The sequence below is a fragment of the Anopheles merus genome, chromosome 3R (assembly GCF_017562075.2).
Source record: "Anopheles merus strain MAF chromosome 3R, AmerM5.1, whole genome shotgun sequence".
NCBI lineage: Eukaryota > Metazoa > Arthropoda > Insecta > Diptera > Culicidae > Anopheles > Anopheles merus.
This window is the reverse complement of record NC_054084.1, coordinates 39,942,247-39,959,369: the sequence shown is the minus strand read 5'-3', so window position 1 is coordinate 39,959,369 and position 17,123 is coordinate 39,942,247. Positions and strand designations below refer to the sequence as shown.

At 38.6% G+C, this 17,123-nt stretch overlaps 1 protein-coding gene across 8 annotated transcripts in view; it reads left to right on the top strand.

Annotated features, from left to right (window-relative positions):
• Nucleotides 1–17,123, top strand: part of LOC121596054 (neural-cadherin-like) — a 253,400-nt gene that overhangs the window by 215,283 nt on the left and 20,994 nt on the right. For all 8 annotated transcript variants that reach the window (XM_041920654.1, XM_041920652.1, XM_041920651.1 and 5 more), the window contains 2 exons: nucleotides 13,364–13,479; nucleotides 13,640–13,804. In XM_041920654.1, coding sequence (XP_041776588.1) covers nucleotides 13,364–13,479; nucleotides 13,640–13,804 — 281 coding nt within the window. The remainder of the gene's footprint in view (nucleotides 1–13,363; nucleotides 13,480–13,639; nucleotides 13,805–17,123) is intronic.

Genomic DNA, 17,123 nt, shown 5'->3' with positions numbered 1-17,123 from the left:
AGTTTTCTGCGTAGAAAATAATGTGACAAAATCATCTCAAAATCGATAAATAACAGGAAAAAGAAGGAATCTTCTTGGTTAAAATATGCAAACGTAGCATCGAACGGAGGGTGCTCGTAGAAAATCGCTGCATGCCGTTGCTTTCATTTTTTCTGCTATATTGCACATACACACTATTCACTTCTGTATGCTATCGCGTTCACTATTCTTGCATGCGATGTTGTGTGTATCCAAGCGTGGAATATTATTTCCGGATTTATTGTTATCACAAAAGTTTTCGAACCAGACCAGAACTTTTACTGCTGAGCATACCGATCTAGGGTGCTGGTATAAGAATTCCGTTCCAGTAGACAGCGCATACAAACTCGTATTCATATACGAATTTTCGTCTTGCAAGAATGCTGTAGTTGCAATGGGTTGCATTGAGCTATCCATAACCTACACGCTACAGCACCCGGGTAAATAGAATGAAAAAGGCTCCAGCGTGGTTCATATCGGGATCGAAATCAAAGGATGAATAATTCATCATGCCATATTATTCTGTTTCGGGGCACAGAAATTCGGGTTTGCACTCGATTGCTGTAGAAAAAGCTTTAAGGGACGCAAGCTAATGGATCAAGGGACGCGCAAGGCAACGGTTCGCCTTGGAATGCGTTCAATGTCAGTAATAGCTCTTTAGCAAGCATCATTTTGAGGAAACCAAATTGTTGGTAGTTTTTCTCAATTGATTCGGTTTTGGTTCAATTTTTCGTTTTTTGTTTTTTTTTATTTATTCTTATTCCTTTGAATGCTCTTTTTATGGGGCAGTTGACGGAGATATATTGAATGATTCAAGCAATGTATACAACCCTGCATAGGATTTTAGTTCGTAGCATAGGGTGTAATTTTGATTGGTAGGTTATATGGTTTTATGATTATATATATTTTTATAGCGTGTTGAGAAATAAAGGTTCTATTCATACATATACACGTATTGAACGAAGCTAGGGCACTATACGAATGAAAAATAAACAATATATTCTATCAAATTAAGCCTGCAATTGCTTTTTCCTGGCCATGAATACTATCGATGCTGGTCCATTTCCACGCTAACATTAATTACAACGATTGAAAATCAAAGTCATCTCGACCAGAATAGTTGTGAAGTGTGTCCATGGAGTGCCAGAGTGATGTATTGCAAGCAATCCAATTTTTAATTTCATACCCAACGTATTGAACACGATTGCAATTTATCAACCCATTCAGGCAATATTCGGCTCAGATTAAAAGAATCTATCATTCAATCAGCTTCATTGGTTCATATGTGTGTGTTCAAATGCATAACTATTATATTTGACTTTAGGGGCTCCCCATCCACGAATCAACAATCTGTAATAGCCATTCTCTTTTTATGCTTTGGTTTGACTCACTTCTATTTTAGTGAATCCGTTCGCTTATTTATTTTTTGTTTTTGCTGTTAGTATATGAGAGCACCTCCGGCTATATATGTATGAGAGTTCACCCTTCCGAATGAATTAGCATCATCGCTCATCCATGCCTACAGCGTGAAAAAAGCTACGGCACACATTACTGTAAACGAGTGCGATGTGGGTTGGAACTATAAATTATATTAAACGTCGACCATTTATAGTGTCGATCGCAGTGACAAATTGAATTAATCTGAACTTGGCGGTGATGATGCTCAATTGAAAATGTATAATATCATTGCTGCCCACGTAATTCTATTATCGGTTGCGTGGCCTTTGGTAGGTGAAAGCACGGTTTACTTTCAAGGGGTTTTATTTAAATAACAAGCAATTAAAATAAGATATGCAATACTCCTATATTTCAATTGATAGAAAGTGAAGTAGTTTAGAGTAAATTTATTTGTGCATATTGGTAATTGATTTGGATCGTGTAGTCGTGTTTTGAGCTGTAAAGCTGAAAAGTAAAGTCACTACGCAAATTTCACATTTATTCAAAACATCTTTTCAGGGAGTTTAAGTAATGAAGATTGTAATTAATATCTTTTTGCGTCAAAAATAACCATACAATTGGTTGAAATAGGTATAAAGGAGATACGTTGGAATTACTTAAATATTAAATACTCGAAAAAATCATTGCCTCGGTTTTCATGTTACGTATCAAAATGATGTAAATTGATGAATTACTGTATTTTAAAACCATTTTAAGTCAAAATCTTTTTTTAACAGTAGAAAAGATATAATTTAAATAAGATATTATAAGAATTTTTGATTTTAAATGACAGATTTTACAAAAAGGGCACTTAGAATAATTCTGATATTTGCATATTTCAGGTATTTGCAGTGAGAAAAAAAGTTATAAGCGATATCAACGTTCCATGAATCCGATCCAAAACAAACCAGTTTTCTGATATCAAAGATTTGCCACACATACTAACAATTTCTTTCTTCTTTATGAGTTTACAATGCAAACCCTGCTCTATGATGTTTACATTTACAAAATTTACATCCTTATTGATTGTTTGCGCTATGTTCCATCCGAAAGTTATAAATGTTTCATCTGGTTTTCCGAGAATTCTACAAACGTTCGTTTGCTTGTAAATGATGCTGAATAAACTAACAAAATGACAGAAAAGTAATCAAAGTCCAAATGAATCTCTTTTAGAATTCTAAAAATATGTTCTTTCAATTGCTACAATTCAAACTAACTACAGAAGTGAAACGAAAATAAATGAAATCAATTTGTATTCCAATTATAAGAAAACCCTTTTATTCAACTGGATTTAGCTTTTTCTAGTCGTTCTTGCGCAAAGCATTCTCTGTATGATGGAATAAATCTATTTTCTTCTTATCATTGACGCACCAATGCAAACAAATCATTGCAACACACAAAAAATTTCATCACCTTTTTTTACCATCTTTACACAATATTTTCAATATCATTCGTATTTGCTTAGGATTGAAATTGCTTTTCCACATTCTTTAAACACCATTTTTTCACTTGTTTAGCTATTACAGAAAAACAAAGTAATTGTACTGTTTCTTTTGATACACTTTGAAATCAGACCATGCTTAAAATTCATGAGCCAGCTTATTGAACAACCAATATGTAGCATGTAATAGTCGGCCCAAGTGGTGTTGGTGCCAACGTAGCTAACGAGATAATTTTTTCCATAATCTATTGTCATTGGAGTTTAAATTTCTGTCATGCTATTTCAATAAAGCTGCTTCCTGCACGACGGCATCCCACTCCGATCGTTAAAGCATGCAGGTACGAATCAATTATGACACTAATGGCTCTATACAGTTCTGCCCAGGTATGTTAGTAAACTTCAGCATTTTCAACGCTACCGAATGCAAAAAACTGAAGACGCGAAATACGCTGAAGCGTTGAAACACATTGCAAAAGAATTCAATTTTCAATCAATTTTCAACACCTTATTTTTTCCCCTACCTCCCATACAATGAACAATTTTTAACTGGGCCTTCTTTTACGATTTTGTCAGCGTAAAATGATACTTTAACAAGTACACACACATCAGTTGCAGTCAGGGCGAAGCTCAAGTAGGCTTTTATTAAACTAAAGGAACCAGAAGTTTCTCTAAAGCTTATCTTATTAAAATGCGTTTAAAGTTTGATTTTGACGATACCGAAATACCAATCATTACGGTGACCGCCTGTCACTTAAGGATCAAAACCTTCCTCCCGCTGTTGGTGGTGATAATGATTAAATCATTTGTTTGAATTTTCGTAATCGTATGTTTTTCATTTTTCTGCTCCAATACAACGATAAGAAGGGATTGTTGTGATATTTTTTATTGGAATGGCTGCTATCCACTCTCTCCTTTTCCATTTTCCCCCTTTTTAGCCCAGGCAACTGGAAAGCAGTGGTATTGCTAACTGTATGAGTAAGGCATTTAGGCACTTTTTTGAGGAGGACCTATAGTTGAAAGAGTGCATGGTAGGGTCTCTGGTACATCTAGCAACTATTCATTAATCATTCCTTTTTTGAACGTAGCATTCGTAGGGGTGGGTGTAGGATAGTAGTCGTATGGCTTGTAGGTAGCTGACCTATATCATCTGACCAGTCTACCTGCGGGTAAAAACAGGTCTCCTCTATGACACATCATCAACTGCAGCGATCTTTCAACTTATTCAGCTCTACCTACCAGAGAAAGGAAAAATATTTTGGCATATTTTGACATCGGTCCAAAACATCATCGCATGCTTCTCGAGGGATTTGCGTACACCAAAATGGTTACGCAAATATTTGCAAATGTTTTCCAATCCATAATAACGAGCAATGAAAAAGGAATTCATCCCCTTTTCTTGTATATATCTGTAAACTAATGCGAAACGGCTCCAAATAGGTAAACTTTACAGTTTCTTCCCACGAGGCCGTGGGATCAAAGCATGTCTAAGGGTTGTATCATTTACGTTTTATGGGCGGAAGGGTTCGGGTTTTGAATATTTCATAGCCGCTTTGCCACGATCCCCGGGCCTAAAAGATTTGCCATTGACTATGATGGAAGATATCTGATTTCGTTTGGTAGACTGACCGGTTGCAGAGATGCAGGAAGGGTAAAATCAATTGCAATTCAACCTTTGTCAGGAAAAATTTATTGGTCTAATGCACAGGAAAAACTGCTTTTGTGTGCTTCTAAGGATTCCTTTATCAATGATTCCTATTCGGTGCTGCTACATTCCGTTATTGGACTAAACTGTTTTCCTTCCATGTATTGCTTGGCTGCCTCTTGCTTGTGAAGAACCACAATCCTATTTGATAATATACTGATCCATTACTGTGGCCGATACCCAAACCGGAAAGAGCGATGATGATCAATGACAGCTTACAACGACTCAGAAAGATGGACAAGGCTTAAGAGATTTTCTGGTCTAGGCTTGCTAGCTTTTATTTGTCTATTTCTGGGGCCCAATCCAGCTCATAATTAATTTACACGGAAATATGCCTCAAACCAATCCTATTTGCATAATTCCATCTTGTGGACACCTACTACAGTCGCAGCTTGTTGTTTAACTTATCTGTTATGTCACCATGGAGAAATCGTCTATACAACCCGATAAGGGAGGGGATGAATGAAGTGTAATTCATTGACATGATCAGTTGATGAGGATTTTCAATCTCCACTGGTCGGTCAATAGGTCCCTGTCGTCAGCCCATGAAACAACTCTCTTTGCAGTATTTCACCTGTCAAATCCCCAAAGCTTAATTCCAAAGCGCAGTCAGTATGCGGCGTTGAAGATCTCTTCACTTAATTAATCTGATATAATACCATGCGGCCTAATAGAGATTTGCTGAAGGACAGAAACCATTCGTCGTTTCAAACTACTCATTTACGAAGCAGATAAGAAATCAGTGTTGACATAGGTAAAACGAAAAGGCAAATAAAAGCTATTCTTTGGTTTCATTTGATTATAAAACGTCGATTTTTCTAAAAGGTACGCTGAATAATAGAATCATGCACAATGGACACAATGATTAGTAAAGAATACAGTAATCTTTTCACAGTGTAATATACATTAATGTCAAAAAATCTCATATTACGATTGCGTCCACGAATACATTATTAAAGCAACAAAAACATAGCACATGCTTCCAAACCATAACCCTCGTTTCACGTCACTGGTCTCCTGGATAACCGCATATCCTTTGAATCCTTGAAATATTTTATGAAATAGCAAATACTGCCCATTAAACAGTTTATGCACGGCAAAGTTTTGCTACTGAAAGAGTTAAAGAGTGGCCCGATAGCATATCCCTGCCATTTTACAACCATTGGCACGATAATGTATCCAACACAGAATGATGCTGCTTTCGTTTCGTCTCATTGCTTCAGCCACCCCAAAAATAAGCTTAATTTTGGTTTCGTTTGATGTTGACCCTATCCTCCCAGGAAATGCTTTACAGTAGCAGTAAGGATGGTATCGTCTTTGCAGTAATAAGGTACCACAATTAAAATAAATGATACCATCATTGTCACGATTCACACTCATGTTAATACGTTTGTATAGAGCAAAACGTGACTGGCACATGGGAGAGATTACCAAAATCTGAAAGAATTTTGCTTTTTAGATTATGCCTGAAAAAAAAAAAACAAAACATAACGGAAGAATGAATAGCCTCGTAATGATCATTTTTGATTTTTAATTTGATATGTTTCAAAAAGAACAAAGATGCATTCAACATTCTAGACAAAATAGTCAAGATTCTAGACAAAATAAAGTTTTATTTTAACACCCTCTGTTCAAAACAATGAATTTAACCAGCTCTTTTTTGCATTCACATTTCTCGATGTAAAACTTTTTTCTTTACAAATGTTGAGAACACAATTTGGCAATCCTCAACAAACCTGCACTTGTTGCAAAAATCCTCTTGATAGCAATTTACCTTTCACATTCCCGATTGCAACCATTGTACTGTTCGTACAAAAATGTTGTGAGAACTGTCAAAATCTCCCACTCGAACACAAGCGCAACGCAAGCGTAGCACATAGACAGTCTACCCATGGGAGAGCAAGCAACCAAATAGCCAAAAATCAGTTCGCATTTATTCGTTTGGCATTCCTTCACAAAACCAACACGAGAAAAAATAACACTCCAATTGCACGAACAATCACAGAACGCAAAAGGCAGAATTCGAATGTTTTGCCAGTGTAATGGCACTGGGGGAAAAAGTCTGTAAAACTTTTCAACAATGAAAAATCATCGCTTCACCACATATCTTCACAGCCATTTTCCGCGCCATGCAGTTCTACATTGCTAACGACTGCTTTCGAAGCTTGCCCATCGATAGGAAAGTGGGACGCAACAGAACAACTGTAAATGACAAAAGTTGCATTGTGCCCGTTTTCGTTGTCCCGTGGAGTGCGAGTTGTGGTACTGATTGCATTTTCAAGGGCGTGAAGCTGCTGTGCATCTCCCGGGTCCCGAGACACTGACTGCAATATATTGCTCTATTTGTCGTGTTGCTTGTTGTGCTTGTGAAAGCGATGTAACAGCACGGATTGGATACGATGTACAGATCATTCAAAATAAAGTCATAAATTCTGTCTAATGTTTCCGGTGCGCTCTAAGATATGACTCCTTCTGGCTGATGCAGATGTTTCTACAGCATAAGAACCAGATGGAAGGTTCGACTAATGCGGAAATGGTACAGTGTGCATTGTTAAAAATGTTGTAATGGATGGACTGGTTGGCGGTTTCAATTGATGTTTTTTTTGCTATTTTTGTTGCATTTCAACATGGTGCTTCTTTAGAACCTATAATTTATAGTGACAAATAAAAAAATTCTTTCTAAAATTTTTTACCATGGTTTGGTGTTCCCCTAAAATAACATATTTAAGCGTTACGCTCTTTGTTATAAGGAGTAATTTAAGAAGAAAAAAAAATCAAGTCCTCCAGAAGCTCATGATTTTTTTGAATAATTATTTTAAAATTTTACACATAAAAAACATAAGTTAATAAATGCAATATTTTCAAGATTAAGCAGAAGTAAAAAAATACAATGTATTACATCAATTGTTCGCCATTTTTTTAAATTACATAAACTATAATCGGGAGAAATATTCGGCGGACGACTTTGCTGTACGTTGAAACTTGACAGCTGTTTAATTGTGGCCAACTTGGCAGTAGATTGTCAGATTGATAAAAAAACACTGTTGTAGCTACAATCTAGTGATATCTTCGAATATAATTTTTATTCAAAAATACCTGTTCAAACTATATTAAATAAATTACGAGTTTTTATACTAACGATAAAATAAATCATTGATTTACCAGTAATTGTGTGTGCCAGTATATTTTTAAATTTAAGTTAGATTCAAATTTAAATTCAATTGACATTTCTCGGACTCTTATACATTCTTATCAATTAACCGAAAACTGTCCCAAGCAGTACAGATTATTGACCTTCTGCTATATAATATTTCATGATTATATTGATAGATTGTACACAATCTCATTCAGAAGTTCGATTGTTTAATTTACACTTTTGCATAATAGCGAAAAAAGTACATAACTAAAAATAAAACATAATGGCAAATGCCATTAGTACAGCAAAAAAAAGCAGACAAAACAACACAAAACCGCATAAGAATTGATGCACTCAAAAGGATTCAGCAAACTGTAGAGAAAAAATAAGAAAAACTCCCCGCCACTGGTAATTGAAAAGTTTTATTCATTTGATACCTTGCTATACCTTTGCTTTTATTGTCTGCTCATCTTACATGTACCTTGGCATGGACTTATACCACCTTTCCATTCCATTATCCTTGACACGACGTTGACGACACGCTAACCCGTTGAATGATTGGTTTGCGTTTTGCAGAGCCACAAAAAAAAATCAGGCAGAGTGGACTAAAACGAAATAAAAAAGACACGAACCAACTTAACTTCTCCAAGTCCCATGTACACAGACACAAAAAAGCAGGGAGAACAAAAAAAATTCATTCAACTTGAACGTAACAGCTCGACGCTGAGGACTTGCCGGATTGCACGTGCATTCTGTTCAACGGTGCATAGTGAATCGCATACAGTCGAACCTTACCTGCAGACCAGCATGCCTAGTCGATGCCACACAATGGCATGAGGGGAGGGGAAATTTTCTGTCCCAGCCATTTGCCCGATTGCAAATCCGTGTGGTGGATAGGAATGTACCTGAGAGATGTCCAAATCGTTGTTCTTGCTGCAAATGCTTCGAAGGGCAGGAAAGGGGGCAAGAGAATGTGTGAATGTGTGTTTTGCGTGTGCATGAGCTAGTATGATTGGAACCGATTTCCATGCATCAAGTAGATCAGCCAATATTGGTCTTCTTAAACCACATCGAAGTTGGATGGAAAAGCTCAAAGCGATGCTGCTAGCTAGCGCGAACCAACGCCAAGGGTTTTAAGTGAAGCGCTACTCTAATGTACTGTTGCGAACCGCAGACCATCGGCAATAACAAACCACACAATCTTCTCTAATCATCTTGAGAGTAAGAGCTTTTGTGGTTTCTTCGTGGTTTTCAAGAGATACATCGCACCAGCAGCTGGAGAAACCCAGTAACTGAACTGAGAAAATAGAGAAATCACATCAGCGTTATTGAAACCAAAGAAGATGAAAAACGGTACACAAACACGCACATTATGCTATATCCATCTCATCCAAGGATTTCAAAATGATAGACCTAATATTTGTTTCCTGTGGGGATTTTTGAGTACTTTTAACAAATATATTCATACACATTCTTTTTTTTTCAGAAGCATTCTGTTATTTATTGCAAAGATATGATCATCCCTGTAATAGTTTTTTTAGTTCATGTCCTACTTATAAAATTGGATACTGTGTAAAATATGCTTTTGCAGTTTCTGTAATCCCGAGAAAATGATATGATCTTACTTAAAACAAGCTACATTTAATTTTTAAATTTTTTCTTACGTTTCTTTACTCATAAATGGAATAAATTTTCTTGTTTTTGTATATTAAAAAAATATGCTATTAAATAAATTACCAGCAAGACCATTTATTCTTCTTTGGCATTTTCAACCGTTGTCGGTCAAGGCCTGCCTGTAGCCACTAGCGAAGTGAGCTTGGCTTTCAGTGACTTATTGTTACCATAGCAGGATAGTCAGTCCTACGTATAGGGGTACTGTCTATTCGGGGCTTGAACCCATTACGGGCATGTTGTTAAGTCGTACGAGTTGACGACTGTACCACGCGACCGGCCCAAAGGAATACCAATATCAACAAAAAAAAACAAATTTGCTTGCCGTTTTCTTACAACCTGATTTGAATTCGGTCTACATGTTTTAACCTTACCCTAAACAGGTCTTGTGTGTTTGTTTGTTTGCAAATAAATGAAAAACCCCTCAGCTTGTAAACCTCACTAGATGAATAAACACAAATTTTTCCAAGAGTTGCAACTACCACGGCCTAACAAACAAAACATGCACAAACAACGCACGTGGGACTTGAAAATATGAATAACCAGAAAAAATCTACGCAGTGTGTGGCAGTCGATTTGGTGATACAAGTTTCAACCTCGCCGCAGGAAAGGATTCACCGTTATCGCAACCATCATCCATCATCTCAAACAGACCCAAAACAACTTCGCCTAAGTTGAACGGAGCATTAACTAACGTTGCAAGCAGAAAGGAGACTGATTCTGTTCAATCGTACCAACGCACCGAACAAAAGGACGCTCGACATGACATTGAGCATGTAATTTTGAGCTTAATTTCGTCCACAACAACGGGATGTCCGAAAGAAATGTCGTGGAAGAGAGATAGCTGCTTTGTGAGCAACTGGATTTGTTTTTCAATACTTGTATAAAATAATTTGTGCAAATAAATGAAAGTTTCTATTATCTGCGTTATTCAACTGTTGTCGGATGTTCTTTGTTGCAACTGATCCTGACCCCAAATTGGTGAAGTGGATTTTCGTGTCACCGAAAAGCGCCATCACCGGATGATCGGAACTGACAGTTACAATGATGCCAGTTGTTGAGCCCAGGCTCTGCTAGAGCGAACGCATATCAAAGCATCACCCATCATTGTGATCGAGTGGTGAAGCACTATCCTTGGAGAGGGATTAAATCACCAAGCTGTACGGCAACCTCGAATACATTTCGTTGTCAGGTGGCATGTTGGCTCGAACAATAATGTTCCTTATCGGAATGTTATAGATTTCCCGAAACGGTCCAACATCAAATTGAATTCTTTTTTGTGAACATTTTTCTACCTATCAGCTCTTTACTCGTTGGGTACCAGGTGGATAACAATGAACCACTTAAACACCGAGAATCAGCTTGTAATGGTCATATTAGCATAAAATCGTTCAGACGGTGAAGTTTTGCTTCAAATAAGAATAATTGGATGGGGGCTGGAAAAAATGACAACGATGAGATTTCTTTACAAATCCCGGAAACAGTTACCTGTTTAGTGAAGCTTAGCCCAAACGAGACACGGAAAAACATACCTTTTTTTTCGTATGAACGGCCTAGTTTGCCGAACTGTGACGGTTCAATTGTGTTCAATTGTACGGTTCAATTCTTCGACCATTAGGCACACCAAGACCTGTAAAAAGGCGTTTGGTTGAGTAAATAGTGACTCCATCTCTTAGTTAAAGGTGTGTCCTGTGCGTAAAGAATTTTTTCACAGCCTAGAAACATCGTTACCATTTTTAAAAATATCTGTCAAAATGCCTAATGTATTGGGGAATTACATAAATATCATTTTCAATTATTGTTTGCAAGTACACAGCATTAACAAAAATCAATGAAATATTTCGGAAATTCCTTTGAACAACTGCAACGAAAATCATTACTTAATCTCAGCGAATTCTATCTTTGACTAATTATCGCTTCCATCAAATGTTTCATCTATCATGGGTCTGGTCTGCAAAACAATTAAGTTATTGTTTAAAACATTGCATTTTCCTGAAAATCTTTCTTCCATGAACATCATACGGGAGCTGTGAAATTTCTCTACCATACCTCCTTTAACAACTTTCTAAACCCATACCATCGAAAATACATGCAATGTACACGGCATGAACCTTGGCTACACCAGCCTTCATCAAACGGCAGCTATTTGGCAACGCAAATAAAGTGGTACAGAACGATAATAATTCAATCAAAGTTACGCTTTCACGCGCCACCATGACGCTGACTGGAATATAAATGTAGTCTAATTCGACAACTCAACGAAGGTGATGGCGCCGGCAAGCTTTATAAAGTTTGGGAGGAAATTTTGTCCTCACAGTGAGCACCACAATGCTTTCAGTATGCGCCCCGCAAGCTCTGACAACATGTTTCCCTCCAGGGAGTAATCTAATTTTACACGACTGGTTCTAATCAAATCAAGGCGCTTTGTTAAACTGTACGCTCTACCCTCAAACATAACTATTGCTATATTTTACGGTCAATGGTGAAGCGGGAAAACGCAACAAGAGGTAGCAGTTGACCACCCAAAACAGAGTATTCTATGGACGGGGGAATACTTGGCGGCAATTGTTACAATCACTTCAGAGCTACGAGTCCCAAAAACCATCCTCCATGGTTTGACTGGTGCTAACACTGCACACCGGGAGCGTCTCCATCTGCCTGACGCTGTAATTTTTCACCCCTTTCCCACCACTTTCGCTTACACGAAAACTGGACCTGATGTAAACGGGAGTACGAAACATTGCATTGCAAGCTTGCATGACTTGTACCGCGTACCGCGACATGTACATGCATCTGTGTACAATGGCGAGGCGTTAGGGTAGTAATTTATGAAAATTTATGTTAATAAACATAATAAATCCAACCGCACAGCTCTAACGCCTACGATGACGGCCCTTTATGGTGAACCGGAAGCTCAACATGGGATGTACAATATTTTACATGAAAAATTAATATGACCCGATGCTCTGTCCGTCATTTGTGCAGTTTGGATGCTACACAGCCGCCGACAGTGGCAGCAGGCGCGTGTTGGCCGTCACCCTTGCGTTGCCGCACAAATTCATATCAAAAATGTATGCAACAAAACAGATGATGGAAAAACTACAAATAACATACGAACATATACAAGCGTTTTTGTGAACATATTTTTTGGGTATATATTTCGTCACACTGAATTAACAATATATATTTGCACTAATGCATTTTTGAAGCTAAATCCTTTCAAAATATAATAGGCTCAAACTAATAATATGTCTATGGTTCGGAGTGCGGGAATTTCCGGTTTATATGAATTTCTGCAACGCATACAACACATATACTCACTCACCAAATCCATTCCTTTGCGTGGTGAAAGGACTACAGCACCTTCTGAAACATTATAAGGCAACTTCATAGTATGGTTTGCTCATAGCTGGAACCAATTTGATCGTGGTGTGGTTTTTGGAAATTTGTATAGTTCTGTGGTTCTGCCAACCGTGATAGCCTCCGGTTAGTATGGATTATTAAATAATATTGCGTACCGTTTGCAGAGCAAGCCGATGACATCTTTTAAAATTCATCGTTTAAATTGCTCAACGAGTAGAAGGACTGTGTAGGAGATACTGCAGCCTCCAGTACAATTAATAGCCTATACGTACGCGAATTTTCAGTGGTTTAACTTGCTAACCAGGGAACTGTCTTAAGACGTACTGCACTCGTTGGTATCGCTCCATAACCTTTCCTCGGGAGGGCACAAATCAACCGCAGCATTGGCAGCTCAGTTGAAAATATCAAGAATGTGATTGGGATGGGAGGAGCTAATTATCATACATGATTTGAAACACCTCGTCGGACCAACTTGAATCGTACGGTTTCCCCCATGCGTTTGTATTAGTGCTCCATTAAAGCTTTAAAGCTCATTTAAAGTGACACATCCGGTCTTATAATCACCCTATTCCTTTTCTTGCTCTTTTCATTATAGCGTCCGGTGTACGATACAAGATCTCGAGCGGTAACGTAGGCAATGTGTTTGCGATACGCAACACAACCGGCGCCCTTTACGTAGCTAAGGCGTTGGATTATGAAAAGATCAAAAAGGTAAGACCAAAAAGATACCTACTTTCCAAATGTGATGAAAATGTGTCAGATTATGCATGTTTTCATCTATCATTCGACCCATTTCTTCGCCATCCACCGGTACACGTTCAATAAAGCTTCTTCGTGTTTCCTGTCCTTAAAATCTTATTTCCCCTACCAGTATGAGCTACGGTTGACGGCTTCAGATAATTTTAAGGAGAACTACACCACCGTTCTGATCAACGTACGCGATGTAAACGACAATCCGCCGGTGTTTGAGAAATCGTCCTATCGCACACAAATCACCGAGGAGGACGACCGAGGCTTGCCGAAGCGTGTGCTGCGGGTAAGTGTAGAAAAAAAAGAAACCCCAATGGAGGGGGCCGGATTGGGACCATCTGACTCTTACGTTCGAGACAGTTCGGCTAGAGGCGACTTATGTTTGAGGGACTAGAGAAATTAGAAAGCATTGTTGCAACGAAAAGCCCGGGATAACCCGAGGGCGACATCGCTGATACATGGGGACGGTATTTGGGATGTGGTCTCGTGGTTATCTTTCCCCATATCATCCCGTATCTTGTAACATTGCCGCCCAACACAAACACCTGATTTGAGGACGAAGATGAGCTGCTCCTTCTATTTAATCAGTTCAGCAAGGCGTTCAAAATGGCCGAGCACTTTTGCTCGCATACGAATGATACGGGTGTGCGTCTTTCTTCCGAACACATCTTTAACAACACGTTCACCGGGATGTTAGAAATGGATCCATTTTACATCAAGCCTTTGCTGCGTTCATTTTCCTTTACACATCCGGTGTGCTTTCAGAAAATGTACGTTTGCGTGTGTCCCACATGATCCTATCAGCAGATTTGCTTAACCTTCTTAGAAAATTTTAACGAGGGTCACAGGATCTGATTGAGTCGAGCCTGCAAAATATATCTACGTGAAAACGTACGTTGCTCGAAATTTTACCGTCCATGTCGAATAAATCCAATGCTGGTGCTGTAGCCAAAATGTTTGACTAATGGGCACAGGCACGCTTTTTTTATATGGTAAGGGACAGCCCTAAGGGATCGATCGAATCAGATCGAACAAGTTTGCAATTGTCAGCTTCATGGGTGTATGAGTGTCATGGGCTAGCGAGAGGACAGTGAATTGGAAGCTAATAAAACTGATACCAATTTTTTTATTTGCACCAAAAAGCACCATCATCTGTCCAGATTGCTCAGATGTTGCAATGCTCTGGAAAGTTTGCTCACAAAATTAGGCTAATTTTACCTGGATCGAGTGTACCGGGGATGATAAAGAAAACGAAAAAAAACATACCCTAAGCCTGACCAAATCAAACGGTATTGGTTTATTGTTTGTTTGTGGGCTGTGCCTGCGGGCTGTAATTTTGGAAAGTCATCAGAACTAGATATTGCTGAGATCGATTTGCAATACGAGAGTAACGAGTCGGGAAGCCTATATTTTGAAAATTTATCAAAAAGTTGTAAGCAAAAGGCCAACCTCGCACAAAGCCCGGGTCGATTATGATTAGGGAAGCTCGTGGGAAAAAGCGGCTCTAATTACGAATTGAGTACTAATTTTCAACCCGTTATCAATGATTCAAACACTCAAATCAACAGCAACCAACGTCCCAACACAGTGCGACACTGTGCATGTACTCCCAGCTGTCTCTCCGTTTGTATTTCTCTTGCTGGCCAGTTAATAATTCAGTTTAAAGCAACCACCCATTACTCGCCCGTTTGGGGAGACCGAGCAGTTCTGGCGAATTAAATGCGTATAGCAGTGCGAACAGAGAAAACGGTAGATAAGTCCCGAGGCACCATAAACTTTGACCCTTGACGCACACACTCAGAGATCGGTTCATTGGGACTCCACGGCCAGCACGAAACAATCGCTTACGCACTACCGGAAACTCTTGGACCGAGCCGAACGGAAATAGAGAGATCCTGACAAATAACAATAAATGTAAAATATTTAATATAACAATATACATTAAAAATAATGGTTCGAGTCTGGGAGGGATGAGTCCAGGGAGACATTATGTGGCCGTGGCAAATGGAATTCGGTCAATGGCACAAGAATGGTACGCGCGGTGCTGAGTGCAATGATTTGGGAGGGACAGAGGAGACCGGGACTTACTGAGTCTGGTAAACAGAAGATGAAAAATTGCAAACAACTGGCCAGCTCAACCATTAATTCCCAAATCACTGAGGCATCACAATGCTTCCCGGGTGAAGTTCTACAAATTGTTGCAAATGGTTTTCCAGTTGAAAAGCTAGCTCAACATGACGCACCAGGAGGGCTCTTACCAAAACCAAAGGAGCAAAAACTTAAACAACAACAAAACAAACGAAAAATCATACACGGATGCATTTTAGCTCCTTCCCGCATGTTGCTTTGCACCGGACATAATGTGTTGTTCCCTTTCTCGTTCACTCCCGCTCCAAAAATCATTGAAAGCAACTCAACAATGCGATTGTGAAATAATTCCGTCCAACATATGTTGGTAGCAGTTCGTAATCCCAGGTGATTGTAAGCAGACACAAAATAAAGGTCTTTTTCACGTTTTCTTTTTGAGTTGATCTCAACATTGTCGCAAGTGATTGAATCTTTAAAAACTATCTTACACTGCTGGCTTAAAGTGGAGCTTTGCTTGAACTTGCGCTCTCCAACTTTTTTCATTTGTAGTTGTCTCGGGAAGATTGTAAGCGTTGTGACCTGAGTGCGTCGTAAATTATGAAAGTTTTAAATTTAAATAAATAATTATTAATTATCTTCCAATGCTGGCAAAATACTTCGTTATCGTTCGCTTATGAAAAATGTATGTGGTAAATGAGTTGATTAGGAATTTGTAATGACCGTTACCTGTAGCCGGTCTCATGGTACAGTCGTCAACTCGTACGACTTAAAAACATGCCCGTCATGGGTTCAAGCCCCAAATAGACCGTGCCGCCATACGTAGGACTGACTATCCTGCTATGGGGGGAAATCAATAAGTCACTGAAAACCAACCCCACAAGTGGGCTGGCAGGCCTTGACCCCGGCATCGGTTGTTGAGCCAAAGAAGAAGAGAATGACCGTTACCTAGAAGAACTAGTTGTTCCTTACTCGTGCGACATAAAATGTGGTATAAAATATGTAAATATATTAAATTTAAAAGCTATTTACACAGACGCAGATCAAACACAATGATTAAACCGTCATGTTTTGGAACTTGACATTAACTTGTATGTAGCTAACTGTTAAGGATTGAAATGCCACTAACGCATAGGTAATTTACATTGCATCATAGATTATATGAAATATAAATTTAATCGTGCTATCTAGGAACGATTGAACAATTGAGATTTACTACGTAACGCCATCTACACAATCAATTATCAAAATCAAGGGTTCTTGTACTGGATAGGAAATTCAAACATTTGTATAATAACGGAAATTGCAGAATATGTAACAAATGTACAAATCAAAACTGTAAGCATCGTAAGCGGAGCATCGCACTTCGTAGTCAGTATCCCCACAAAATATGTGGAATTCAGTGTGCCTCAGGGTAGTTTATTGGGACCGCCATTATACATACTGTACACTGTGAATATCCCGATACTTCCTCTGATGGAGATAAAAAGACGAGTAAAGTCCAGCCTGGACACATCTAT